This window comes from Nomascus leucogenys, chromosome 22a, assembly GCF_006542625.1.
Source record: "Nomascus leucogenys isolate Asia chromosome 22a, Asia_NLE_v1, whole genome shotgun sequence".
Taxonomy (NCBI): domain Eukaryota; kingdom Metazoa; phylum Chordata; class Mammalia; order Primates; family Hylobatidae; genus Nomascus; species Nomascus leucogenys.
The window spans coordinates 113,513,057-113,540,734 of record NC_044402.1 but is presented as its reverse complement, the minus strand read 5'-3'; the positions used below and the strand labels follow the sequence as shown (position 1 = coordinate 113,540,734).

Genomic DNA, 27,678 nt, shown 5'->3' with positions numbered 1-27,678 from the left:
TTTAAATTTAATCTCTGTTTTTATGAATATTATTATTGGTAGAAAGTATTTGCCTCCCTTTTTCCTCTGAGTAATAATAACTGTCCATTGTTTTATTGTATTGTTATTTATCATATCGGATATTAATACCACATTTCTGCTTCCTATATTGTAGACTTAAAAATTTCTCACCTTGATTTTCATTTAGTAGGTTGGTAACAATAAGCCCAGCGTTGATGTGCGTGAATACGTTACTATGATAGATGTTACAGTTTAAGAAATGAAAAATACTTTGAAAAATATCTGGAATACAATATGTATTAAGTAAATACTAGGGGTGCGTGTATGTGTGTGTGTGTGTGTTTCATTTACCTTGCATGATCCCTGTACAAGGTGGTATTTTTCTGCTTGGGAACTCTTCTTGTCCTCTAGAGGACACCAAGTAGGGTCTTGGTTTTTATTGCATAGGCCTGGTGGGTTATTTAGCTGGAATTTCTTGGGCTTTCCCTAGACAGTAGACACTATACTAAGCATTTTCCATGGTTTCTTTAATAAAAAACCTTTTTATCTAACATAAGCAAAAAGAGATTGTAGATTAATAGCAGTAAGTCTAGTAACATGGAAAATGCATTTTTGAAAAGGTTTTACTTTAAAAAATATAAATATAATATATATTTTATTATTTATCTTTTTATTTAAGGCCAAGCTCTTTTCTTTCAGTGAGAAATCTGGTTGTTGAATAGCATGTAATTTTTCTGGCCTAAACCATACCCATAACACATCATCTTTAGTTACATTTTCAGTGTCTTTAAGAACTTAAAGATCCTGTGAAGCAATCAGACTTCTATTCATTTTTAAAGATTTTTTCACTAATTTTTATGATTATTTTTGCCCACATTCATTTCTTTAGAAATATTTTATCAGCTTATCTTTATTGAATCTTTTCAAAGTGGTAAAATTTGGTTTCATAGAAACAGTATTCTTTTTGTAATTATTTCGTTGGAAATAATTATAGCAGGTAAACAGCATAAATAGGTTTTGCTACAGTCATACCTGACTCTCAGTGACTATACATACAGCTCAACTGCTAGAAGTATACTCGGACATACCAAAGAAGAACCTATGAACTCCAAGAATTCAGTGTTTTTGGTTATCCATTAGTATGTTTTACAAAGAGAATGAAGAGGCAGGTTCATTATGAGAAACTCTCGCTTTGGTTATTCCTATTGTACACTGAGGCAGTAAAGAAGTCACACAGGCAGACCCTGGATTTAAACTAAGGCAGCAAACTCCACAATTTGTGCTTATCACCACCCTGCTAAGGGATAAATGACACAGCTCGTATGTTTATTCTATAAAGCTTTAACTGTACTGAAGTAACTCCTGATGATTGACAAAAAAAAAATGTACTGTCCAGAAGTCAGGAGATCAAGACATGTGGGTTTTAGGGTGGCCTTGCTGCAAATTAGCTATGGGACGTTGTCAAGTCACTTAATTTGCTCTTTAAATCTGGTGGTGCTGCTATTATACGATGCAAACGACAATGTGTTATCTTTTCTCCCTGGATTTTGCTAATCAGTCACTACTACCACACCTTAAAGAGTAGTCTCCACTCCCTCCAAATTACTTCCTTTTTTTTTTTTTTTTTTTTTTTTTTTAGTATTTTGCCCTAGTTTATTTTAAAATAAGTTTGCATGAAGCCGAATTAACATCTTAAGGTTTATATTAAGTCTTCATAGTGCCAATATTTCTTGTCTACTACTGTCTGATATCCTACATCTGATAGCCTTGAAGTGTCTAAGAAAGAAAAAAATAGTAACTTTTTTATGTGAAATGTAAATGACATTTTAAGAAGGAGAAGGAGAAGAGGGAAAGGGGAGACAAATAATTGAAATGTTTTATGAACAAAGATTAGCTAAAGATTACAGTCAATTGTGGCTGGGCGCGGTGGCTCACACCTGTAATCCTAACACTTTGGGAGGCCAAGCCGGGCGGATCATGAGGTCAAGAGATCAAGACCATCCTGGCTAACATGGTGAAACCCTGTTTCTACTAAAAATACAAAAAATTATCTGGGTGTGATAGCACACGCCTGTAGTCCCAGCTACTTCAGAGGCTGAGGCAGGAGAATTGCTTGAACCCGGGAGGTGGAGGTTGCAGTGAGCCGAGATCGCCCCACTGCACTCCAGCCTGGGCAACAGAGCGAGAGTCCATCCCCCCACCAAAAAAAAGATTACAGTCAAGTTAGTAGCCCACTGAGAAAGTGAACTGGACTTTTAAAAACATGTCCCAGAGATACATTACATAAAATTATAGGAAAATAAAAGGTATTAGTCTATACTTGAAACTCTTGCTATTCAGTAATCTTGAGATTTACTATACAAATCATCTACTTTGCTTTATGTAAACTTTTAACATAGTATTTAAGATTTAAGTGACTTTTTTTTTTTTTTTTTTTGACACAGGGTCTCACTCTGTGGCCCAGGCTGGAGTACAGTGGCGTGATCTCGGCTCACTGCAACCTCTGCCTCCTGGGTTCAAGTGGTTCTCCTGCCTCAGCCTCCCAAGTAGCAGGAATTACAGGCACGCACCACCACGCCCAGCTAATTTTTGTGTTTTTAGTAGAGATGGGGTTTCACCATGTTGGCCAGGATGGTCTTGAACTCCTGACCTCAGGTGATTCGCCTGCCTCAGCCTCCCAAAGTGCTGGGATTACAGGCGTGAGCCACCGTGCCCGCCCTTAAGTGACTATTTAATGATGAATCAATGCTTCTGCTAGAAAAATGATTTTTATTAGTTTTGTCTCAGATTTTTCAGTTTTACAGGTGATTATAGTTCTTTCATTCTTATAAATTTGATTACTATACTTTGTACATTATATATATTACACCTTTTACTTTCTTGATTGTATCTAATACTCTGAGGGAAATAGTGTTTAAATTAAGCCCTGGACCCCTATTGTCAAAATAATATTTAGCATACTTGTTATTTTAAAAATTCTAGGAGGAAATAGAATTACATACTTTTTCTAATTAGCATTTCAGGTATATTTTGTATATACTCTTATGCTGTACCCAAATTAAAGGTTTAAAACAGAAGAGTGTATAATTTTAACATATGAGAAACATATATATGTGTTAAACATTTCTTTTTATAAATTATAAAGAGAAAAATGATGAGTAAGAATGTGTCTCCATAGAGGGAAACAACACATACTGGGGCCTATTGGAGAGTAGAGGGTTGGACGAAGGAGAGAATCAGAAGAAAATAACTAATGGTACTAGCCTTAATACCTGGATGACGAAATAATTTATACAAAAAAAAAAAAACCCATGACACAAGTTTACCCATATAACAAACCTGCACATGTACCCCTGAACTTAAAATAAAAGTTAAAAAAACAGAATGCGTCTCATAGAGTCTCAAAATATTTTTATGCCAGATGAAAAATTCAATTTTGGCTATAGAATTATACTGGTTCAGATTACTATGAAAATTATTTATTGCTCAAAAACGGAATCGTCCAAATACATTTGAAAATTAAAAATCTTAATTTCCCAAAGACATTTATTCATTGTCTCTTATATTCTATAAACGCCAAATACTTATTAAGAGTACCATATATTTAAGATACTTGTTCTAAAACTAAGTTATTTTTCAAAGATTTATAAGTAAAATGTCCTTAAGAAAATAAGTAAAGGAATTGTTTTCTAATATTTTTGTTCATCCTCATTTTAAGAAAATAATTATTTCATATTTTCAATAATGCTATTAAATTCTAAGTAAAACCTTAGCTTTCAATTGAACCAGCATTGAGCATATAATTATTTATTTGTGTATATCACTTAAAAATAACTACTTTGTAAAATTAGTTATCTGTATCACATAATTTTGGAGTAAGAGAGATTTGAGGAACCTTACAATGTCAAAGTTCTTTTGACTTAGGGTTGATATGCCTAAACTATTCTGAACATATATCTATCTTACTTCCAAACACTTTAGGAATGTTGATTTTTACAACACTACTTTGTGACCTATTCAGTGTTTGACAATTTTCAGCTTATGAAGTTTGTTGTTTATGTCTAATTGTCAGTTTAAAGCTATTCTGCTCTCTACTAAAAAATACAAAAAAAAATTAGCCAGGCGTGGTGGCGGGCGCCTGTAGTCCCAGCTACTTGGAGAGGATGAGGCAGGAGAATGGCATGAACCCAGGAGGCGGAGCTTGCGGTGAGCCCAGATTGCGCCACTGCACTCCAGCCTGGGCGATAGAGCGAGACTCCGTCTCAAAAAAAAAAAAAAAAAAAAAAAAGCTATTCTGTTCCATAAAAGGTAACTGGACCAGATGTACCATATAAATCCCCATCTGTTAAAACAACTTCCTCCCAACTAAAAAACATTTTTAGTATATATATATATGGACTATCTTTATTTTTCAAGTCCCTGTAGTTCCAAGGACTATATTTTATCCACAAAAATAGCTCAGAAATATTGAATGTTTATATTAGTTCCTAATATTGACTTTTAAAAATCCCAATTAAATAGCCTAGTTTATATTTTGTTCACTTATGCCTTTACTTATTATGAGAAGATTCCTGTAAAGTATTATGACTCATCCTATGTTTAAATATATTTGCACATTTATCTTTAATAGAATTTTGAACTAACATGCATTTTTAAGGTATATGCTACATGCCCTCGGAGAAACTGGTAAGACAAGATGGTCTTCTTCACATCTTCAAATTTCTTAAAAATAAAATAAAAAATTACCATGTGGCTTGGATCAAGATGGAGCTCATCTTTGACCATATTGTTTAAAGAAACAACATAATGTTAGTTGCTCTAGTTGTAAATCTCATAGAAATAGTCTCTTAATTTGTCACGAGAGTAGTATACCCTTAAACGCATTGTCATCTCTTACTAAGGAATTTATTATCACAAGCACATCGTTTCTTTAAATGGACAACTGATCAGTGATTTCATAAGCTAAAGTATTTTCTAATGTACTGTAGCATTTGTCATTACTTACTCTCTTTTATAATACACCAGTTTCTATTTTGTTTTATTTAAATTATCTTCCCCTCTTCTTTTGAGTGTTGTGGTCTGCTCTTTCTTGTCTTTCTTATAAGTCTTTTTCCCTCAATCCTTCATCCATTTGCTTCCACATTACTTCACTTTTTTTTTGTAATGACTTCCAGAAAAAAAGTACATAAATAACTTTCTTCAGTGTATGTATCATGCAAAATGTTTTGTATAAGATGGGATAGCTGCAAGTTATACACCTTTGGATATTAATAGTACTGATAGTTTTGTGGAATGATTGAAAAATTTCTGAAAATTAGGTACTTGGCCAGAAGATTATGATAATCAGTTGTTTTCATATTCACATTATTTTAAAACCAGACCAGCCAGATGCGGTGGCTCACGCCTGTAGTCTCAGCACTTTGGGAGGCCAAGATGGGCGGATCATGAGGTCAGGAGATCAAGACCATCCTGGCTAACACGGTGAAACCCCGTCTCTACTCAAAATACAAAAAATTAGCTGGGCGTGGTGGCAGGCGCCTGTAGTCCCAGCTAAGGGAGGCTGAGGCAGGAGAATGGCGTGAATCTGGGAGGTGGAGCTTGTAGTCAACAGAGATCCTACCACTGCACTCCAGCCTGGGCGACAGAGTGAGACTCTATCTCAAAAAAGAAAAAAAAAAGAAAAAAAAGGCCACCATGACTTTTTTTTTTTTTTAAGGATAGACACATGGAATTAAATTATGCTGGTTTACAAATGGAATCCAGTGCAGCTCATTCATAATAGTGATGGTGCATTAAATGTAGTATAATTTGTCCTGCAGGCTTCTCATGAGAAGGAACTGTTTTAAACTGATTGTAGACCTGGCACCTGGCCCACTTTCTGGGTGATCTCCCGAGTGTGAACTTTCCCCACCCTCAGCCCCTCCTTTCCTTCCTGGAGGTGACTGATAGAGGTGGATTATAATGATAATTACACAAGCAGTGTCAGTTGCACACATGATTTGCATAACTGTGCTGTGCTGATTTCATCCATCAAATTCTGATACTGATGCCCTTGGTGTGCCTCACTGTATGCTTTGCAATAAACACTGAAGAAAGTAGATGGGATTAAGATTTTCATTCTTGACTCTTAAAACACACACTTGGGGTCCTACTCATTGAAATTTACCCAGAAGGTAAAAGCCACTTTCAGTCAGGCCAGCTGTAAGACAGCCCATTTGAGTAGAGCACCTCTTTCCCCCTACCCTAGAACAATAATCATTATGTATCTACTCTTCATTATATGTTTCATATAAAAGAAAGTAAAACATGTAATAGCATATACAATCTCATCTTTTATGAATTGTAGTAGTCATGCTTCTTTCAGACCCTATTTCTAGAAGGAATTAATAAGCCTTTCTTTTATAATTCTATGTAGCTCTTTTCACTTTGGTGCAAGTCATTTAGAAGATCAATTTACTGTAGGAAGCTTTCCTTCCTCCTTTATTTTCAGGAGTTCTAAAGAAATGGACAAGATTCTTGGGTGCTTTCTCATTGTTCTAAATAATCTACACTGTCCTCATTCCAAAGCTTGCTACCACAGTTTTGTACCCTGCATGGATTTAGTGTGGACAGTCTTAACTTTGGCCATTTCACATTTTCCCCTCCACACCATGAGTCTGCAGGCCTGGCATGTTTGGAACTCCACAACAGAAGTGGAGAGGCTGCATGCAAACTTTATTACTCACCTAGTATCCAGAAGGGCATGACACACTGGGACTTGTATGTGTGTGTGTGGTGTGTTTTGTTTGGATATTTTTTTCTAACCTAACCTTTACCACTTGTTTCAAGTTTTCCTACTTGATCTGTGTATGTGAGTCAAAGAAACCTGTTCATCCACAGCCTATACCATCTTGCCAAATACTGTAAGAAAACTCTCAAATGGTAGAAAATCAGACAAATAAGAAAGATAAAAACCAAGTATCATTCATCATAAGCATGTAAAATATATTTAGAATACAATTGAAATTTTATGTAAGGTATCATAAATCTAGCAGAGTGGAGTCCTTTTAAATTGTATAGAAATATGATGATAATGATTATAAGCATCTGGATAAGAATAAAAGGTCCTAGATTCAGCATCCCAAAGAAGAGAGCTTATTCTGTTTTGCATCTTCATCCCTTATATACCATGTTGATAGAATGAATTAGTTAATGGACAGATTATTTTATTTGAATATTCTTATATTAACTAGAAAGGTTTTAAAGATTCATGGAGGTTAATGGTGGTTGAGTATGTTTCCTAGTACATGATAAGTATTAGTCTATTACAAAAATTAAAAATTATGAGTATATTTAATAAGTTCTTATTTTGTGACAAGCATCATTTTAAGGGCCTTATTTTGCAGAAAAGTAGAGTCAAGTTTAAAGAAAGAGATGTTACCTAATGTCCTCACACAGTCTGTCATTTTACTTATTACATGTATGCCTCCTCAGCTTATACAGATTATACTTTCACCTTATTTTTCTTTTATTTTCCACGGTTTGGCAAAAATGTATTATTGGATTAGATTTCAAACACACACATACACACCCACAGCACAATAAAACAAGAATCGTATCATGCTCTTATAAACAAAAATCTATCATGATGCTTGAAGACATATAGCAGCTTAAAACAAAATAAATCTAACAATAGTATAAATTATATTTATGAGAGTACTTTAAAAATTATGATCTGATATAGCAAAAAAATCATACCATTATAACTATATGTTTACATTTTATCCAGCTTCCAATATACTCATGAAAGCTGAGATATAAGCTCTGGTCTGTCTGAATCTAGGGTCTCTGCTCTCAGCCACTATACTCCTGCTTCCCAATCTATTCTCCAGATAGCAACCAGAATGTTACTTTAAAATCTGATTTAAATCATGTCACTCCTCTTCTTAAAATATTTTAATGGTTTTCCATTGCTTCTGTAATAAAATCAAACTACTAATCATGGCCATTGGTGGTTCTGCCCACTTCTCCTGTCTGATCTTCTACTGCTTTATGCCTCACTCTGGGTTCTTTGCAACCTGAGGTTTCTTTATTCTTTCCTACTGTTTTTGAACTAATGGATGATCCTAGAAGTCAACACCTTCAGCGTTTTCCCAAGATCTTGGCACAGTTGCCTTATTATCTTTCAGATGTTAGCTTAAATGTCATCTCTTTGAAAATAGTGGCATCCATAAGCAACCTACCAGAAACATCCCCTTAGTTCTATTTTGCTATCTCTGTCTTAATAAAAAGCTTCAATCAGAATCTGTGGTTATGTTGGGGTTTAGTTTATACACATGTTGTCTGTGCCGTCCCACCTCACTCGAACGTAAGCTCTGTGAGATTGTGGACTGCAAGACTGTCTTTGTGGAGCTTACATTTTAATAAGGGGAGATGGGCAAGAATCAGTTAAAAAATTATATAATATGTTAGAAGGTGTTGACTGCTACAGGGAAAAAGAAAGATTTTCCACTTATTGAGCATTTATTGTGTGTTAAGTACCTTGAGTTTTCCATATGGATTAAAAAAAATACATACTCACAGAAATGCTGTGAGTTAGGTGCAACTATTTCCTAATTTAACTTAACCTAGGCTTCACACACAACTGGCATTAGGGTTAGAATTTGAGATCCAAGTAAGAAACCACACTCTGGATATACAAATACATATTCTTTATATGAATATTCCATAAGTTAGAGCAAGCTATTTGCTTCTGAACTGATTATTTTGGGAGCTGTTTGCTATCCAAATTATTTGCTTACTCATAAGCCTGAGTTATTGTAATATAGAAAGTCAGATGAAAGGAAATACAAGCATAACTTCCTTTATTGTGCCTTACTTTATTGCACTTCACAGATACTGCGTTTTTTACAAATTGAAAGTTTGTGGTAACCCTAATTCCAAGCAAGTCGGTTGATACCATTTTTCCAATGACACATGCTCACATCATGTCTCTCTGTCACATTTTAATAATTCTTGCAATATTTAACATTTGCTCATTATTATGTCTGTTTTGTGATCTGTGATCTTTCTTGTTATTATTATAACTGTTTTAGGATACCACGAACCACACCTACACAGGCTGGCAAACTTAAATGTTTGTGTTGATAAATGTTGTGTAAGCTCTGACTGCTCCACCAACTGGCCAGTTTCTCTGTCTCTCTGTCCCTCTCCTGGCCTTTATATTCCTGAAATGCAAAAATACTGAAATTAGGCTACTTAATAACTGTACAATGGCCTCTAAGTGTTCAAGTGAAAGGAAGACTCACATTTCTCACTTTAAATCAAAAGCTAGAAATGATGAGGCTTAGTGAGGAAGGTATGTCAACAGGCAAAACATGCCAAAAGATAGGCCTCCTGTGACAAACAGCCATGTTGTGAATGCAAAGGAAATGTTATTGAAGAAAATTTAAAATGCTACTCCAGTGAACACACAAGTGATAAGAAAGCAAAACTGCCTTACTTCTGATTATGGAGAAAGTTTCAGTGGTCTGGATAGAAGATCAAACCAGCCACAACATTCTCTTAAATCAAAGCTTAATCCTGAGGAAGACCCTAACAATATTCAGTTTTCTGAAGGCCACGAGATGTGAGGAAACTGCAGAAGAAAAGCTGGAAGCTAGCAGAGGTTGGTTCATGAGTTTTAAGGAAAGAAGCTATCTCTATAATGTAAAAGTGCAAGGTGAGGCAGCAAGTGCTGATGTAGAGGCTACAGTAATTCATCCAGAAGAACTAGCTAAGCTAATTAATGAAGGTGGTTGTGATAAATAGCAGATTTTCAGTGTAGACAAAACAGCCTTCTATTAGAAGAAGATGCCATCTAGAGAGGAGAAGTCAATGCCTGGGTTAAAAGCTTCAAAGGACAGGCTGACTCTCTTGGTAGGACAATGCAGCTGGTGACTTAAAGTTGAAGCCAGTGCCCACTGACCATTCCAAAAATTCTAAGGTCCTTAAGAATTATGCTAAATCTACTCTGCCTGTGCTCTATAAATGGAACAGCAAAGTCTGGATGACAGCACATTTGTTTACAATATGGTTTACTGAATAATTTAAGTCTATTGTTTAGACACTGCTCAGAAACAAAAATTCCTCTCAAAATATTACAGTTCATTGACAATGTACCTTGTCACCCAAAACTTCTGATGGAGATGTACAAGCAGATTAATGTTGTTTTTGTGGCTGTTAATACAGCATATATTCTTCAGTCCATGTTCAAGGGGTAATTTAAACTTTCAAGACTTATTACTTAAGACATACATTTTATAAGGCTAAAGGTGCCATAGACAGTGATTTCTGTGATGGATGTGGGCAAAGTAAACTGAAAACCTTCTGGAAAGGATTCAGAATTCTAGATGTCATTGAGAACATTTGTGATTCATCTGAGAAGGTCAAGATATTAACAGGAGTTGGGAAGAAGTTGATTTCAACCTCGTGGATGATTTTCAGGAGGTTCAGGACTTCATTGGAGAAAGGAACTGCAGATGTGGTAGAAACAGCAACATAACTAGAGTTAGAAGTGGAGCCTGAGGATGTGACTGAATTACTGCAGTCTCATTATAAAATGTGAATGGATGAAGAGTTGCTTCTTACAATGAGCAAAGAAAGTGGTTTCTTGAGATCGAATCTTCTAGTGCAGATCCTGTGAATATTGTTGAAATGACAACAGAGGATTTAGAATATTACATAAACTTAGTTGACAAAGCAGTAGCAGAGTTTGAGAGAGTTGAATCCAATTTTGAAAGAAATTCTACTTTGGGTAAAATCGTATCAAATAGCATCACATGCTACAGAGAAATCCTTTGTGAAAGGAAGTGTTGACTGATGTGGCAAACTTCATTGTTGCCTTATATTAAGGAAGTGCCACCTCCTTCCCAGCCTTCAGCAACCCACCAGCCTTATCAATCAGTAGCCATCGACATCGAGGCAACACCCTCCTCCACCAGAAAGATTATGAGTCTGAAGGCTCAGATTATCTTTACAGTGTATGTATGTATGTATGTGCAGTGCAGTGGTGCAATCGCAACTGGCTGTAGCCTTGACTGTCTGGGCTCAAGTGATCCACCTCAGCCTCTCAGCCTCCCGAGTAGCTGGGACCACTGGTGCATGCTACCACACCCTGGCTAATTTTGCTAATTTTGTATTGTTTATAGAGATGAGATTTCATCATGTTGCCCAGGCTGGTCTAGCACTCCTGGACTTTAGTGATCCTCCTGCCTCCACTTCCCAAAGTGCTTGTATTACAGGTGTGAGCCACTGCACCTGGCCTCTTTAGCATTTTTTAGCAGCAAAGTATTTTTAAAATTAAGGTATGTACATTGTTTTTATACACAATTCTGTTGCACACTTAATAGATTATGGTATGATATAAACATAACTGTTATCTGAGAGACCCACTTTATCAGGATATGTTCTTTATTGTGATGGGCTGGAACTCAACCTGCAATATCTCCAAGATATGCCAGTAGTTTGATTAATTGAAATCTCATTGAAAGGAAGAGTCTATATAATTTGGATTATTCATTTAATCTGTATGCCTAGTAAATTCTTACTAGCCTTTCTGTTTACTTTGTATTCCCCATAATGAATATTTTGCACATTTGTAATAATGAAACAGTATCAAATATATCTGCTGTTTCTCTTGTGTCTTAGATTTTACTCTACCATCTCCTGGCCACATTAAAACTTTTTGCACCTTTATACTTTCTCTAGCTCTTTTTCCTAAATTCATCAACCAATCTGTTAAATAATTTATGTTACACTTACAGGAAAAGAAGTGAGCATCCCTAGGGGTTAAATGGTTTTTGAATATAATGTTTTTTATTATGATTATATATGTCACATTTTAGGCAGCTGGTAAATACATGTTGTATGAATAAACAATTGATATGTATATATTTTTAACAGAAGTGTAAAAATTTAGAGAGATTAAGCATCTACTTCCGTTTATTGTTTATTTTATTAGCAATGATAAAAATAAGCAATAAAATATTTTATGTGATAAGGAAATGCTGGGGAAGCATAACTGTTACACTGCCAAAATAATGTTACAATGTATGTTTTGTTAATCCCATTTTGCTTCCTTATTTTAGGTGTTAAGTTCAAGAAATCTGAGGAAACGTGTGAACTTAAAGTGATAGAAAAGTAGATGCCAACAACTTAGACTCTTATAAAAATAATCTTACATAAGACATTTTCTTGTTTGAATTGTGCCTATTTTTCTTCCAGAGTCCCTGAAACAATAAAAAGCAGTTTTCTTTTGCTTTCAAATGTCTGTGATTTTACTTTAAAGGTCCTATACATACTTTTTTATATAAAATTTTTCCTGGTGTTTGTGTCCTGTATAAGATTTTCAATTTACTTTGAACATTGTTATTACATTATAAAACAAACGGCAATATTTAGATGGTTAATAATGTTAGCTCTGTGGATGCAGGAATGACATTTGTCTCGTTCAATGCTGTATCTACAGCACCTAGAATGTGGACATGGAACACTGGAGGTGCTCAAGAAATTTATGTTAAAGGAACTAGATGTCTTTGCTCAACACCTGGCATATCCTGTTGAAGAAGAGTAAACAGTATTAACGCAGCCTGGCGCAGTGACTCATGCCTGTAATCCCAGCACTTTGGGAGGCCGAGGCGGGTGGATCACCTGAGGTCAGGAGTTCGAGACCAGCCTGGCCAACGTGGTGAAACCCTGTCTCTACTAAAAATACAAAAATTAGCCAGACGTGATGGCGCATGCCTGTAGTCCCAGCTACTCAGGAGGCTGAGGCTGGAGAATCATTTGAACCCAGGAGGTGGAGGTTGCAGTGAGCCGAGGTGGCGACACTACACTCCTGCACTCCAGCCTGGGCAACAGAGCAAGATGCCGTCTCACCAAACAAAAAAAAAAAAAAGAAAAAAGAAAAATGGTACTAATGCTGGCTTTTTGTGCCTCTTTTATTGTCATAATGCAGTGTTCTTCACAGTATGTTCACAAAAAATTATTTACTTGCGAAATTTACTAGTTGCTAAAATAAAAAAATTGTACTATATTTACAGTTTTTTTTGGAAAACATTGGGTTAAATAAGTTTTGTTTGTTTGCTTTTTTTGTTATTGAAGCTAAACATCCAAAAGAACCTTTGATAATGCTTGTGTACATTGTAAATCTCTAAGAAATCTGCATTAAATATACTGTCTTACAGACTTGTTTAAACATTTAACATTCATCCCCCCACCCTCAACTGCTTTAGTAAACTGTCCTTAGAGAGATAAAAGTTATTTTACTGTAATGATTTTTGACAGACACCTAATTATCCTGAAATGATTTCATATACAGAGATTCTCTTTGAAAGATATCTCACTTTTCAGGTAGGGATCTGTTTCCTTTCTAAAATATTCTTTTCCCACTTAATCGTTTCATTAAAAAAAGGAACCCAGAGTCATTAAGACTTCTAAAGATTTAGAAAAAAACAGTAGGTGTGGATATTTCTAAAAAATTCTGTATCAGGCAGAATTTTAAAACTTAAAACAGTAAAGAGATCACAACGTGGGAAACTACCAACAATTTTGACCACAAGAAAATATAAAACCTCTAAACCTCAAAAAAAGCATAAGTCAAATAGGTAAGTCAAGAAATAAGTCAAAGGCGTTAACATATACAGAGATCGAACAAATTGATGAGGAAGACAAAAGCAGTAAGACCATAATTTAAAAATAGGTGAAGGCATGAAATAGATCATTTGAAAGGATAGCATACAAATGGCTAATAATTTTTTTGTTTCATATTTAGTTTCACTAATGCAAGTGTAAAAGAAATGCAAATTACATTTTATTACCTAGCTCCGTGTTTCCCAAACTTTCTTGGTTCATTGTAACTGTAGTGTCTTAATAATTTTGTCAATGTGCATTTAGGGCTAAAAGTAATACTGAACAGTTTCATTTTATTAAGTAGTAAGGTCTAAACAACTTAATAATGATTTATGCCCTAACAACTTTTTATCCATTTGGGAAAATTATAATATATAAATTGAAACCCGAAACAGGGTTTCGTTTTGTTTTTTCATCCTTAGATGGCCACAGTTACTTACTAATGGGATGGTATGCCTTGTTGGGTATGCCTTGTTGGGCATACCATCCCATTAGTAAGTAAGTGAAATTGAAGGCTGATTATATGAAAAGATCAATAAAATAGATAAACCTCTAGCAAGATCAATCAATATTAAAAGAAGACATAATTTGGCATCATCTAGAATAAAAACCGGAAATCGCTAAAAATCCTGTAGCCATTGGAAGCATAATGTGGGGATATTGTGAACAACTTTATGTCAAATTCAGCTAGATGAAATAAAACATAGAAATTATTGACTCTCATTCAAGAAGAAATACACACACTGAATAGCCCACATTTATTCCACGAATTGAAATTGAAGTTAAAAACCTTCCCACAAAGAAAACTCCAGATGACTTCACTGGTAAATTCTGTTAAATATTTAAGGAAAATATAATTTAAGAAAAACATTAAAGGAACAAATTCTGCCAGACAATGGAAAAGGGAGGAGGGAGGCCTCCAAACAAATTATTATGTTCAGCATTACTCTGACACCAAAGTCACAGACATTACAAGAAAAAAAATACTGCATAACGATATTCTTCATGATGCAGATGCAAAAGTCCTTAAAATTTTAACACATTGAATCTGGAATATATAAAAATGATAATATATCATGACCAAGTGGGATTTATCTTAGGAATTTAAAGTTGGTTTAACATTGGGTGAAAAAACATCACTCAATGTAATTTTCCATATTAACAGACTAAAAAAAGATTTTAGTCTATCTTTAAAGTTGCATAAAAAGTATTTGACATAATTCAGCATTCACATATTATAAAAATTCTCTGCAACAGAGTAGAAAAGAACTTCCTCATCATGATGGTCATCATTTGATGAGTGTAATAAGAAAATGTGGACACTTAGGTTAATTCCATGTCTTGGCTATTGTGAAATGATGTAATAAACATGGTAATGCAAATATTTCTTTGACATACTGAGAATAAATCAAATGTATTTCTATATGCTAGGGAGGAACAGTTGGACATTGGAATTTAGAAAGCAATGCCACTGATTATAACATCCCAAAATGTATGAAATACTTAGAGTTAAATTAAGTAATATGTGTAAGAACTGTGCACTTAAAATCCTAATACATTGCTGAGATAAAAGACTTCAATAAATGCAGAGATGAGACATTATCATGAGTTAAAAGATTCAGTATTGTTAAGATGTTGGTTTCTCCTGAAATTGAGTCTGTCAGTTCAAGGCAATTTCAGTCAAAATCCCAACAGGCTTTTTAACAGAAATTGGCAAACTGATTTCAAACTTTGTTTGGAAATGGAGACCTAAAATAGCCAAAATAATTTTCAAAAGGCAAATTTGGATGACTTGCACTGCTGATTCCAAATTTATTCCTAAGACTTGCTCTGTTGGTTTAAGGATGGACATAGAGGTTAATGGAATGGAATAGAGTCCAGAAATAGAACCCAAATTGATCAGTTGATTTTCAACAAAGGTACTGAGATAATTTAAGGGGGGAAAGGATAATATTTTCTATAAATGGGTCTAGAACAACTGAATACCTGTATTTTTGAAAAAAATGGTCTAAGACTCTTATGCCATATATAAAAATTAAGTTGAAATAGCCATAGACTTTTGACAACTACAGTAATTATGTGAATAGATGTTAAACATATATTTATATGTTTTATATCTGTATATATGTAAATATTCTGCAATATGTGAAATAGTATATACTTATTATATATAGTACAGACACATATTTCTTGAGAGGTAAGGGACAAACATCCAAATTAGAGAATTTAGACCAGAGACATACACTAATATTTCAGAAATTTCAGAATATCATGGACAAACTGAAGTTACTAAGAGCTTTCAGACAAACAGGCCACATATAAAGCTACATTTATATAATACTTTAAAAAAGAAACTTTAGAGGTTAGTAGCCCAGTGAAAAAAAGTCTTCAAAATGTTAAGAGAAAATGACTTTCAATCTGGAAATTCTAAACCCAACGAAGAGGAAAACATGGGATTCAGGCAGCAGAAGACTAATCATGAGGGGGACAAAGGAAAGTTCTGGATAACAACTCTGTAATAAACCCAGGGTACCATCAGTTCCAACTGGAGAAAGGGATGCCAATGGTTGTGAGAAGGCAAGAGGAAAGTGGGATTGGCAAGGACCTATGACGTTGTTTTGGACTCTGAGTGTTTAGAACAGTTATCAGTAAGGTGTGAGAACCTCAGAGCGGGGGTAAGTGGCACTGGATACAGAAACACAAGCAAAATAAAAAGTGAGACGATTATTAACTCTAGGAAAAATTAAGAGCTGCACAGAAAAGGAAATGTAATCACTGTTGAGCCAAATAGTGTGTTATGATTAATATTTCTATGACTACTGGAAATTTCCATTTCTATACTATTAATCAGAAATGATTATGTAACTATTGAAAGACCACAGAAGTGAGAATTGAGAGGGTGTTTGTAAGAGAGCTGAACCTTAACTACCAGGACAGAGAAGCAATAGATTATCTCTAAACCTGATGAATAAAAATAACCCATATATTATTTAGAAATATGAATATAATCACCAGAAGAAGGAGCTGAAAATGGTTGCTTTTTGGGATTTTGATTAGATTGCTTGGGGGCAGGTAGGGCAGCATGGGGAAGAGACTATGTATTTCATTAAATGCCACTTGGGACTATTTGATTTTTTTTATGGGCATATCTAACGATGGTAAAAAGAAAAATAATCATTAAAGTGATAAAAGAAAAGGACTCAGGATGCTAAGCAAACTGAATAATTCAGCATTACCATAAATCTAGAATCTGGGAGAAAATGTTACCTAACAGCAGCAACAAAAATATCATTTCATAATAATGGGGAAATGTTCAAAATATATTGTTCCGCAAAATAAGCAGGTTATAAAATAACAGTGTATAAAATAACTCATTTTCATACCAAAATTTATCTTTGCGTGCATTAAAAAAACACAAGAGGATAATACAGAAATACCAAAGACAGTTATTTCTAAATGATATAATTATGGATTTTACTGGTGATTGAAAAAATTTTATATGAATATTTTACATTTGAAATTAGAAAAAGATTTAAGAAAAACTAATGAGAGAAAGCTATTTAAAGAGTTTGGAAATGATATCATTCATAAAAACTCCACATATTAGTTCTTTCTATGAGCAAAGCACCCTGCTAAACTTTTTGGAGGTTACAAAGATACATAAGATATTGTTATAATTTCTCAAAAAGGTCAAGATCTAACATGGAGATGAAAATTAGTGTGTAAATACCAGTATAAAAGTCACAAATAATATAAGATAGAGTGATAGAGTGTTGGAAGTGTTCTAAGCATGAGGGTCAATACAGGAATAGTTCTTTAGTGAGAAAGATCACTTTAAAATGGAACAGAGTTAAGGAGGTTGGAAGTGGAAGGATGTGGAGGATTTCAAGAGGTAGAAATCATATGAGGCCATTACAGCAACAAACAAGACTCAGAAGTGTAGGTGCAAAGTAATTTTGACTGGGGCCTGGGGTAGGAGTGGGATGTGTGCTTTGGGACCAGATTGTATAGAGTGCTGAATGCCAGGGAAAGGGATTTCGACTTAGTTCAATAAAACTTAACAGTTATTGAAGGTTGTTGGAGAGAGGAATAAAATAATTACACATGGGAAGAGAAAGCCTATTTGAAGTCTATTATGCCAGGCCCAGGTGAGCAATAATGAAAGCCTGAACTAGGATATTGATTGTGAGAATGAAAAGAAGGGATCAACTTGAGAATCATTTTACGAGTCCAGTATATAGAATTTAGCAGCTATTTGGAAGTAGGAAAAGAGGTAGAAGGTAACAAAAGTAGGTGCATTGTTGTGAATCTTGAGTGTTAGAACAGTGGTAACACTAGCAAAGAAGGGCAGTCAGAACAAAGAGGGAGTTTTGTGGAGGAAGATAGTTTTGGGTATCTTGAATGTTTGATTTGGTTTTGGGGGAATATCCATGAGGCAAGACTCAAAAGGCAGTTGCAAGTATGGATTTGAAGTAGTCATTCAGCAAATACATATTGTTTCCTATGTTTAATAACTCGATATGTATTATCAATTTAAAATTGAGTAAAACAAGATCTCCGTCCTCATGAAGCTCATCATTTGGACTAGGGAGATAAATAGGTATCAAATGGTTAATTACAACACAGTTGTTATAAGTAATGCATCAACAGAGTATGAACAGAGTTCTTTGAGAGCAGAGGAGACAGCTATGTCCTAATGCTCTTTGTTTTGGTTGTAGGGAAGGGATTCACTCAGATACTGAAAGATATACATGACCAGTTGGAGCTTACAAACATGGGAAATTATTCTTGGCCTGATGTGGATGTTTCATAAAAATGAGCACTTCATTCAGAGAGCAACAAGGGAGAACATTGTACTGAGAACAATATCTGAAGGGATGTATATAACATATTTGCAAGTTAGGAAAAAACTAAGAAGCAGTGAAGGGGAATGTAGGATCTGATCTCAGACGCTAAAACAGGAGACCCAAGACACAAGAAAGCTTGATAGTGGCCAAGAGATTAGGAAGATAGAGGGTTAATAAAAGCCTATGGATTTAGTGATTCAGAGACCATTGACTTTTCAAAAATGTTTCAATAATACCAGAAAAAGTCTGCTTCAGTTGGTGACAATATGTAGTAGTAATAATAATAATAATAATAACTATTATAGAAATAAAGGTAGTGAAATATTGGTCCTTTTATATGAATATATATGTTATACATATTAATTATGTATTTACAGATAAACTCATGTACAGATAAACACATGTATAAACAATATTTTTATGAACTTTATTTTTAAGAAATAGTATGAAATGGATAGGACATGGTCTTGTGGAGATAGTAGAGCCATTTAATTTGCAGGGATTGTTGGCAATGTCTGAAAACAATTTTCAAAGAGTAGTAAGGGCAGAATGTAGACTTTGAAGGAGCTAAGTATATAGAGGAAAATAAATGACTACAGGTCAGAAATCCTGAAATCCTGCCTTTCCACCCTCACTCCCCAATTATATAATGACTACTTTTTCTTCAGTTATCACCTGAAATGTTCCTACTTCAAACAGACTTTCTTGTTCAACCTTTTCAAACTAGTTTCCCCATGTTATACTACAACACCATTCTTTTGCTCCATGTAACCACCACAATTTGTAATATATTGCTTGTGTATTTTTTAAATGTCTTGTCTTCCTCGCCAGACTGTCAGTTGCATATGGATAGGCACCATGGGAATTTGTTTTCCACCTTACATTTTAGCCTCATGAGCATTGATGCATAGTAGTCTGTTATTGAATGAATGAGAGAGGTAAAAGGATAGATTGTCTCCAGAGCAAATTTATTGGAAATAGAATAGTTGTAAGAAATGTCCAAATCCAACATGTCACCTAATACTTGGGTTGCTGGAATAGAATGGAGATGAAGAATTGGGAAAATTAAGGTCATACTTTTAAAACAAAGCCCAACTGAAATCCCTGTTGGACTGAATGATGGGATGAAGAGGAAGGAGTGATGCTTTAAAATAGAGGACAAAATGGGAGAAGCTGAAATAAAGAGGATGGGATAGTAATGAGAGTAGTAAAAAATGAGTAGAAAACAGTAAAAACTACATGTCTTTCCTTATCAGGTGAGTTGGGACTGTTAGAGGGTTGTGAGCCAAGGGGAGTAGAATGAAAAACCATGTTTCAATTAAATTGAGAAGGTATAATGATTGCTTACAGAAATAAGGGGAAGAAAGTATAGGAGAATATGCTTATAGTACAACAGAGGCATCATAATGTGATGGGACTAATACCAGGGAAGACCAGGAAATGACTGAAGTAGTTTACAGCAGGCTATTAGCTTTGATGTAAGTGCTTAATAAGTACTAATTGGTTAATAAGCTTGTTCAGTGTAAATTCATTACTATTTCTAGAGAAATGTTACAGAAGAACCCAAAATTGAGTAATGGTAATAGCAAACAGATACTTTTTGTTATGTAGTCCCATATCTTGGAACATAATTACATGTAAATTTATTTATATTATTTACACTAGATGATTTCAGCAAAACTTATTTTTTGTATTTTTAATGCTGTCACATGGTGATATAAGTTCTGCACAGTATTCTCAGCTACTTCCCAGAAATCCATGGTTCTGAAAAATAGAAGCTGGTTTGCCAAGCATTTTTAAAAAAATGAATAATCACTCCATAAATAGCTTTTATGATAGTTTACAAACAGTTATGATTATGAAATAACTGATCTTAATTTATGTGTACCTCAATTACAATCTAAAGGTTTGGTGTAGTTTTCTTTTTCATCAGTACAGTGAAACTTTTAGGCAGCCATGAATACCTTGCCTTGTTACAGTATTTCAGTTCCTCTTGTGACCAATGTGATAGCATGGGTTTATAAGGTAACTGGAGTTAGGGATGCTATCTTTGGTCATGAAAACGAGTTGTCTGTTATTCTCTGGGCAAAACTAAATAATTCCTATGGGAGTCAAATAGAGACATGGGCCTGGATCACACTGTGCTTTTCTACTGAGGGCTTTGGCACATACCACCTGGGGTTTTATGTTGTTCTGTATTCATTCAAAACTAAGAGTCAAAGTGCTCTGTGATGTCCTTATGAAGAGTCATGCATTAAAACATGCTTCTTTCCATAGAGATTCTATTTTTCTTCTTTGTTTTTTAAAGTTTTTTTTTTACTGAACATATTAGTATTTTAACAGATGTATTGAGATAATGACACTGAGATAATGGCTCCCTAGCTATTAGGGAATAATTCATTTCCTGAATGTGAGATGTTTTGGAAACTATTACTGTCATTTCGTAACTACATATTGTGTAATAATCCTGACTCAAAGCACCTAGTAGGTTAATTCTTGGTATTATAAAAGCTGATGAGGGAGAATATACTTATCTGCCACAAAATTTTGCATGTGTGAATAGTTGCTACCAAGGTGAAAGGAAAGGAAACTTTACTTTCATCTGTACTTTTTCTCACCACTTGAGTTCTTTTTAATCTTCTTGGTACCCAAGAATAATCTCTTTATTAAACCATGACATTTCAAGTTGTTGCATTTTAAGTTTCCTTCTGTAAAATTCTCTGCCCTTACCCGAAAAGAAAAAAAAAAAACACAACTCATGATGTATCTAAGATACTCCTGATTTGTCTTTTGAATGAGTCAAAGCTAAGAGTCAGTGTATTAAGAGTCAGATAATTTGAAGATTGATCATCAGGCCCTCAAGGTCTAGAATACAGTCAGAGCAAGAATTTGATTCAGTATTTCCTCTGTTGCCAGAGGTACGATCTACCTCTCTTCTTGTCTTTTAGTCTTGGTAGAAATGTATTATCTTTTCTTACCAAAATTGGAATGTAAAGGGGGAAGAGATTTAAGTCTGAAAATTATATGAGTGCTTCCTCCAGACTATCAAAAGTTAGCTATTAATTTTGCTTTGAATGTTGATGAGACTAACAGCACACTGACCTTGAGTTCTCTTCACAGTGGGTAAACCTCACAAGTGCAACTACTGTGGACGAAGCTACAAGCAGCGCAGTTCACTGGAGGAGCACAAGGAACGCTGCCACAACTATCTCCAGAATGTCAGCATGGAGGCTGCTGGGCAGGTCATGAGTCACCATGGTGGGTAGAAACTGGATTCATCATTTTTATTTCCCCCTACTGCTTTTGTAGTTCAACATGAAGATAAAATCTTATGCTGTTTAAAACTATTTTAGATCACTTTAACTTAAATGAGTTGAGCTTTGGGATACATTGCAAATAATCTATATTGAAATTTTGCAATACTCCAAAATTATTTCTGATAACATTTGAATTAGCATAATACTGACAACCAACCTTTCATGTACCAAAGGAAGGTACTATTTACTCTTCTTTTTCATTTATCTAACCAGATAGTTAGAGCTGGTTCCACGTTAGTTTGTAGGCCGCCTAAAAGAATGAATTGGTTATTTGAATATTTTCATCTCTGTTAGGTAAGTGTGATCAGTCATATAATCTGAAATTTCTCCAATCGGTCCTTTAATTTTTCTGAGAAATTACTGATTTTGCTTTCTACAATGTGCAAAACAATCTAGACCAAAATGAGACACAATCTCTCTCCACAAAAAACATTCTCCAAGCAAAACATCCTGATCTCTAAATACACTACGGCAGGTAGGAAGGCAATCCCTAAGGTTTATCAATGAATAATTCTCTGTTCCTGAAAAGTTAATTTTAATAATCAGCCTTATATAGGAAAATAATGAATTTCAGTTCTTAAGATTTGTAGTGTCTATCTTGTCTTACTAATTAGATTTGTATACTGATAAGTTTTATTTATACAAAGACAAAAATCTCAACTTATTAGTACATGTATATCTTTTATTTATTTTTTTAAATTATTTTTTATTTTATTTTATTTTTTTTGAGATGGACTCTCACTTTGCCACCCAGGCTGGAGTGCAGTGGCGCGATCTCAACTCACCACAACCTCTGCCTCCCTGGTTCAAGTGATTCTCCTGCCTCAGCCTGCCAAGTAGCTGGGATTATAGGCATGCACCACTAGGCCTGGCTAATTTTTGTATTTTTAGTAGAGACGGGGTTTCACCATGTTGGCCAGGCTGGTCTCAAACTCCTGACCTCAGGTGAGCTGCCCACCTTGCCTTCCCAAAGTTCTGGGATTACAGGTGTGAACCACTGCACCTGGCCACTTGTATATCTTTTATTTAAAAAAGTTTTGCCCAGTATTAAATGGTATAGTTGGGGATTGCTACAGTAACTTTTAAAATATAAACATCTATGTATTGGCTTGGACATAGCCAGGTCAAGGATTATTTCTGGGGTTTTCTGTTTGTTTTATAGAGTATATACTATGGAACTGTGTTTGTTGGACAGCTAGTGATTATGTGTTGTTGAATTGGGAATTTTTTTAATTTAAAATTTTTGTTATCCTGAACAACTAAAGCATTTCCTTCTAGTTTCTATAATCTAAACAATCTAATTCTATTGATTTGTGATCAAGTCCATTTATTTTTATATTATCATCATTAACATTTTTTACAAACCTATCTGTGTGTCAAGTCTTGGTAAATTTGATATTTCAAGCTTGCATTACCTGGGCTGATGATGATAGCATAGGATCTAGAACATAGAGATTACAAAATGGTGTGTCTCGGAGTCTGCCAAACCTGCTCTGGCTACATGGTGTCTGGGTGTGTTACTCATAGGCTGGATTTGAGGATTAAATGTGATTGGATATGTAATAAACGCCCAATATATGGTTTGCTTTACTGTTAACATTTGAGAACATTAAATAACTGAATAACAGTAAATGTGCTATTCCCTATAAATTTGTTATTTACCAGCAATAACTTAAGCATTAGAAGTTTCATTTGCTGACCGGACCGAATACACTGTTACTATTTAAATTGTTGGATTTAAGGGTAAATTGAGGCAGGAAGCTGATGGAAGCTTGGGGGAGTATCAAATCTTCCCCAAACACCTTATGGCATTGCTACTAGTTTTTCTATGTTATGTTCTCCCATTGCAGTTCTGACATTTGATGGGGTTATGCATTTCCAACTTTATTTATTATTTTTGCATTCCTAGTTATTTATGGAATTCTGTATTGCATACATACTCCTAAAAGACTATATGGTAATAGGGAGGTAAAATGTAAATAAATTATTATAATCAACATTGAATTATCTGTTGGCAGATTGAACTTTTAGAGAATCAAATGCTAACAAAAAACTTAAACAAGTATATTTTGGAGGAAGCAAAGACATGTCTTCTAAACAACTGGGGCCTCAGTCTTACCCCCTATTCCCCAGATTGCTTAGCCCTCCACAGGCATAGGCCCTTTACAGGTGGTGCTAAAGCTGGAACCAAGTAGGGGAAAGTGGGAAAGAGGCAGGGGCACTGGGTAGGTAGAGCAGAGGGTAAAACCAAAGAGCAGAAGGGATTGAGGGTAGTTTCTGGTATCATTTATAGAACCAAATATTCTGAAATACTGGATATCGTTTTAACCACATAAGTTTACATTCATGCCATTTCATACCGTACTTTTTCTGGGTTTGTTATAACAATAATTTGAGATTATCCTTAATCTCCTCTACCTGTTATTAACATGCCCAATGGGAAATTGGCCATACGAGTTAGGAGTTGATAAATACTGTGAGAGAAAAACATGGTTCTGTAAAATGCTGCTAGAGGTCATCATTAACCTATGTCTCATATAAATAGCTTGACATATGTCTCTTTTTAAACAGAACCACGATGAAACTTATATTTATCCCCTTCTCTTGCTGTATCTTATTTATTTGTTTTTCTTTTTTGTGGTAGATATGAGAGTTGCTATCATTTTGGTTGCCATTAGCTCCATGAAATGATTTAACTATTACTCGTTTTTAAAAAATATCTGACATAGTTATATTTCCTAGTCTCTGTTTTCCAAAACACGTTTTTTCCCCATGTTGTTCTTCTAGTATGGAATTTTTTAAAGAAAAAGAGGCATTTTCACTTTACTCAGAAAACATTTATCAAGAGCTTACTATGTGCCAAGTTATATAGAACATTCTGGGGTATAAAAATAAATGGACACAGTTTTTTAATACACTTACTTTATAGTCTGGTAGGAAATACATACTTTAAAAAAATAAAATGAAATGAAACAAAAGCTCTAATAAGGATGCATACACAGTTCTCTGGGAACATAGATGTAGAATTAACCTAACTCCCGAAAAGTCAAGAGAGGCTTCTTACATGCAGGAGTGTTCAATCCAAACATGAGGGATGAGTAAAAATTGCATATATCAGGCAGGATACAGAGAATGTATATTCAAGGAGAAGAAGAGGCTTGGAGATATAAAAGATAATGAACAGCTTCCCTGATGTTGAGTGTAACTGCAGTTTAAGGAGTGGTAGGAAATGAAGCTTCTGAATTAGTAGGTTGTGATTCAAAGACAGAGTCTTCTCTGCTAATCTAGTGTTTGAATTTCATTGTGTAACTGATGGGGGGCCACTAGGGTAACCAAATTTGTTATTAATGAGGTAATCAAATCAAGAAAAATGTCTCCAATGAGGATACATGATAAATGCCTACCTGGGGCAGGGGGTATGGTGTGAGGAGAGACTGGAAATGAGAATGCCAAGAAAAAGATGAAAAGGCAACTGCAGAAGAGAACAAGGTGAAATATTGAAGACATATTTAGGAGGTAGAATAAAATGTTCTTAGAAAAGTTGATTGAGTCTGAGGAAAAAGGAGGAATATCATGACTCATAGTTTTGGAAATAATAATTGAGTTTTATGACAGATTATTTATAGAATTAAATTATTTAATTGGGTTTGATGAGCTTATTTATTTAATTGGGTTTTAGGGCAGATTATTTATCTTATTTAATTAGGTTTTATGGCAGATTATCTTGTTCAATATTATCTTTATGTTTCTTTTGCAAGTCTGTTCAGCTTGAAGAAAAAGCTTTAAAATCAAACTATGTTATTACCTGTTTTACCTAAACCTAAAGACGAAAATGAAAGTGCAAAGCACAAGGATAGCCAGCTTAAAATCTATATATATTGTTAGGTTTATGCTTTGAATTGTTTGGGAAAGGGAGGTTCTTTTTCACAGTATAGAGGCATTATTGGGCACCCCCAAACTTTGGAGTAAGCTTTTTTGACTTATTTCCATTGGGTGACATCATTCAGTGAACATCCATTGAATATTATATCTCTCTTGTATCATAAAAGGTATTAGAGACACAAATACAACAGAATGCAACCCCTGAGGTTATTTACCAGCTATTAGAAGATAGACCAGTAAAACAACAATTATAGTACTATGTGATAAGCATTATGGAGACAGAGAGGACATACCTAAATCAGCAGAACATCCAAGAGGAATTTCCTGGGATTGAGCTTAGTTTTAAAAAGCAAAAATGTGAACTAATAAATGGAGAAGGGTGTCTTCTGCAGAAAGAACAACATGTGTGAACAACTACCAATGTAGCATCTAAAACACTTGGGGTACCTCCGTGTGTGTTTGTAAAGAGATGTGATAGGGAGGAGGAGAGGCCGAAGACTGGATGAAAGGAAGAAATCTAGGATTTTCCACAGGTGACCAGCATGGCTGATGGAGTAAATAGTAGTGTCATCCACTGATACGGTAATTAGGAAAATAGAAGAAAGAAAGGTAAATGGAGATTTTACTTCTTTTACTGTATTCTTTTATGTCTCTATGAAATAGCCAAGTAAAACTGTCTAAGAAGAAGTTAAATATATAGATCTCAAGCTCTTGAGAGGGGTCTGAGTAGGAAACAAACAAAGATGCAGGATCCATCATAATTTATGTAGTGGCCCAATGTAGTAGTTTTTAATAAGGCAATATGGATAAGTACAGAGTGAGACATCAAGAAGGCCAAGAACACACTAGCAGGAAAAAAATTTCATGAAGATGAGTAAGAGCAGAGTAGGAACATGGAAAGAGTGATTTCACAGAAGCCAAAGCAAGTGTCAGCACTGCCAAATGCTGTCAAGAAAATAACGAAGATAACTGTAAAGTTTTTTTTAGATTGGGTAACATGGAGAAAATTTGCAACAATATATAAGACATCTGTTGTTTTTGCCTGCCTGACATCCCTTCCTCCTTCTCTTCATAACAAGAGTGTCCATTTACCTTTAGAGAACTTTCCAGTTGCAAAGCTGTGGTGGGACCCTCAGTCCAGGTACTCTGCCCTCTCCTGCTCAGGGGCTAGACATGTGACCTAATCTAGGTCCCTCAGACTTGGAATTTGAATTTGGGTGAACTGTTTGGTTTTTCAAAAGGATACATTGGGAATACACTTATGGTTTTGCCTTTATGGTTATCAATGTGATGAAACAGTGATCTAATGGAATTATGTTTTTATATTGGTTATAACCTCAAAGATAAGGTCAAAGAGGGTGTTTGGTTATAAAGTTTGTTCAAACAGGGGAAGTCACCTTATTGGTATATTTTTAGCCCAGATTAATGTCTATGTGATTAATGCATTATTGAGATATCTAGAGAATTTGTTTTATGTTTCTAGCAATGTATACACAGAAATATTTTGATGAGTTGCACCCAGATCCATGAAGCAAAAAAAAATCAGATTGGTTACATAATTAAGGAAAAATGTATCAGGTCTTTACTCAATGGCAGACCTTACAAATATGTCTGACTGGTTTACAAAAAGTCAACACTCAAAATACCTCTACAAAGAGTAGTATAGCATAATGGTTGAGCCAGGCTCTGGAGACAGACTCCTAGTAGTAATAACATTCTCTACTAACTAGATGTAAACCCTGAGGAAATTACTTAACATCTCTGTGTCTTTGTATTCTCATCTGTACAGTGAAGATGGTATTACACCTATTTCATGGAGTTTCTGGATGAATTAAATTAATTATTAAATGCAAAGCCTTAGAACATCACATAGCACATAGTATATGCCAGTTATTATTATTGCCGATGTGGTAGAAACAAGATCAATTTTTGACATGAAAAGGGCTATTGTAAAGTAGAAATTAGATCAGAACACTGCCAAA

The 27,678-nt window shown here is 34.7% G+C and overlaps 1 protein-coding gene across 5 annotated transcripts in view; it reads left to right on the top strand.

The window, feature by feature from the left end:
• The window catches only part of IKZF2 (IKAROS family zinc finger 2), a 154,229-nt gene that overhangs the window by 110,135 nt on the left and 16,416 nt on the right, over positions 1–27,678 (top strand). For all 5 annotated transcript variants that reach the window (XM_030803546.1, XM_030803544.1, XM_030803545.1 and 2 more), the window contains one exon: positions 21,618–21,755. In XM_030803546.1, coding sequence (XP_030659406.1) covers positions 21,618–21,755 — 138 coding nt within the window. The remainder of the gene's footprint in view (positions 1–21,617; positions 21,756–27,678) is intronic.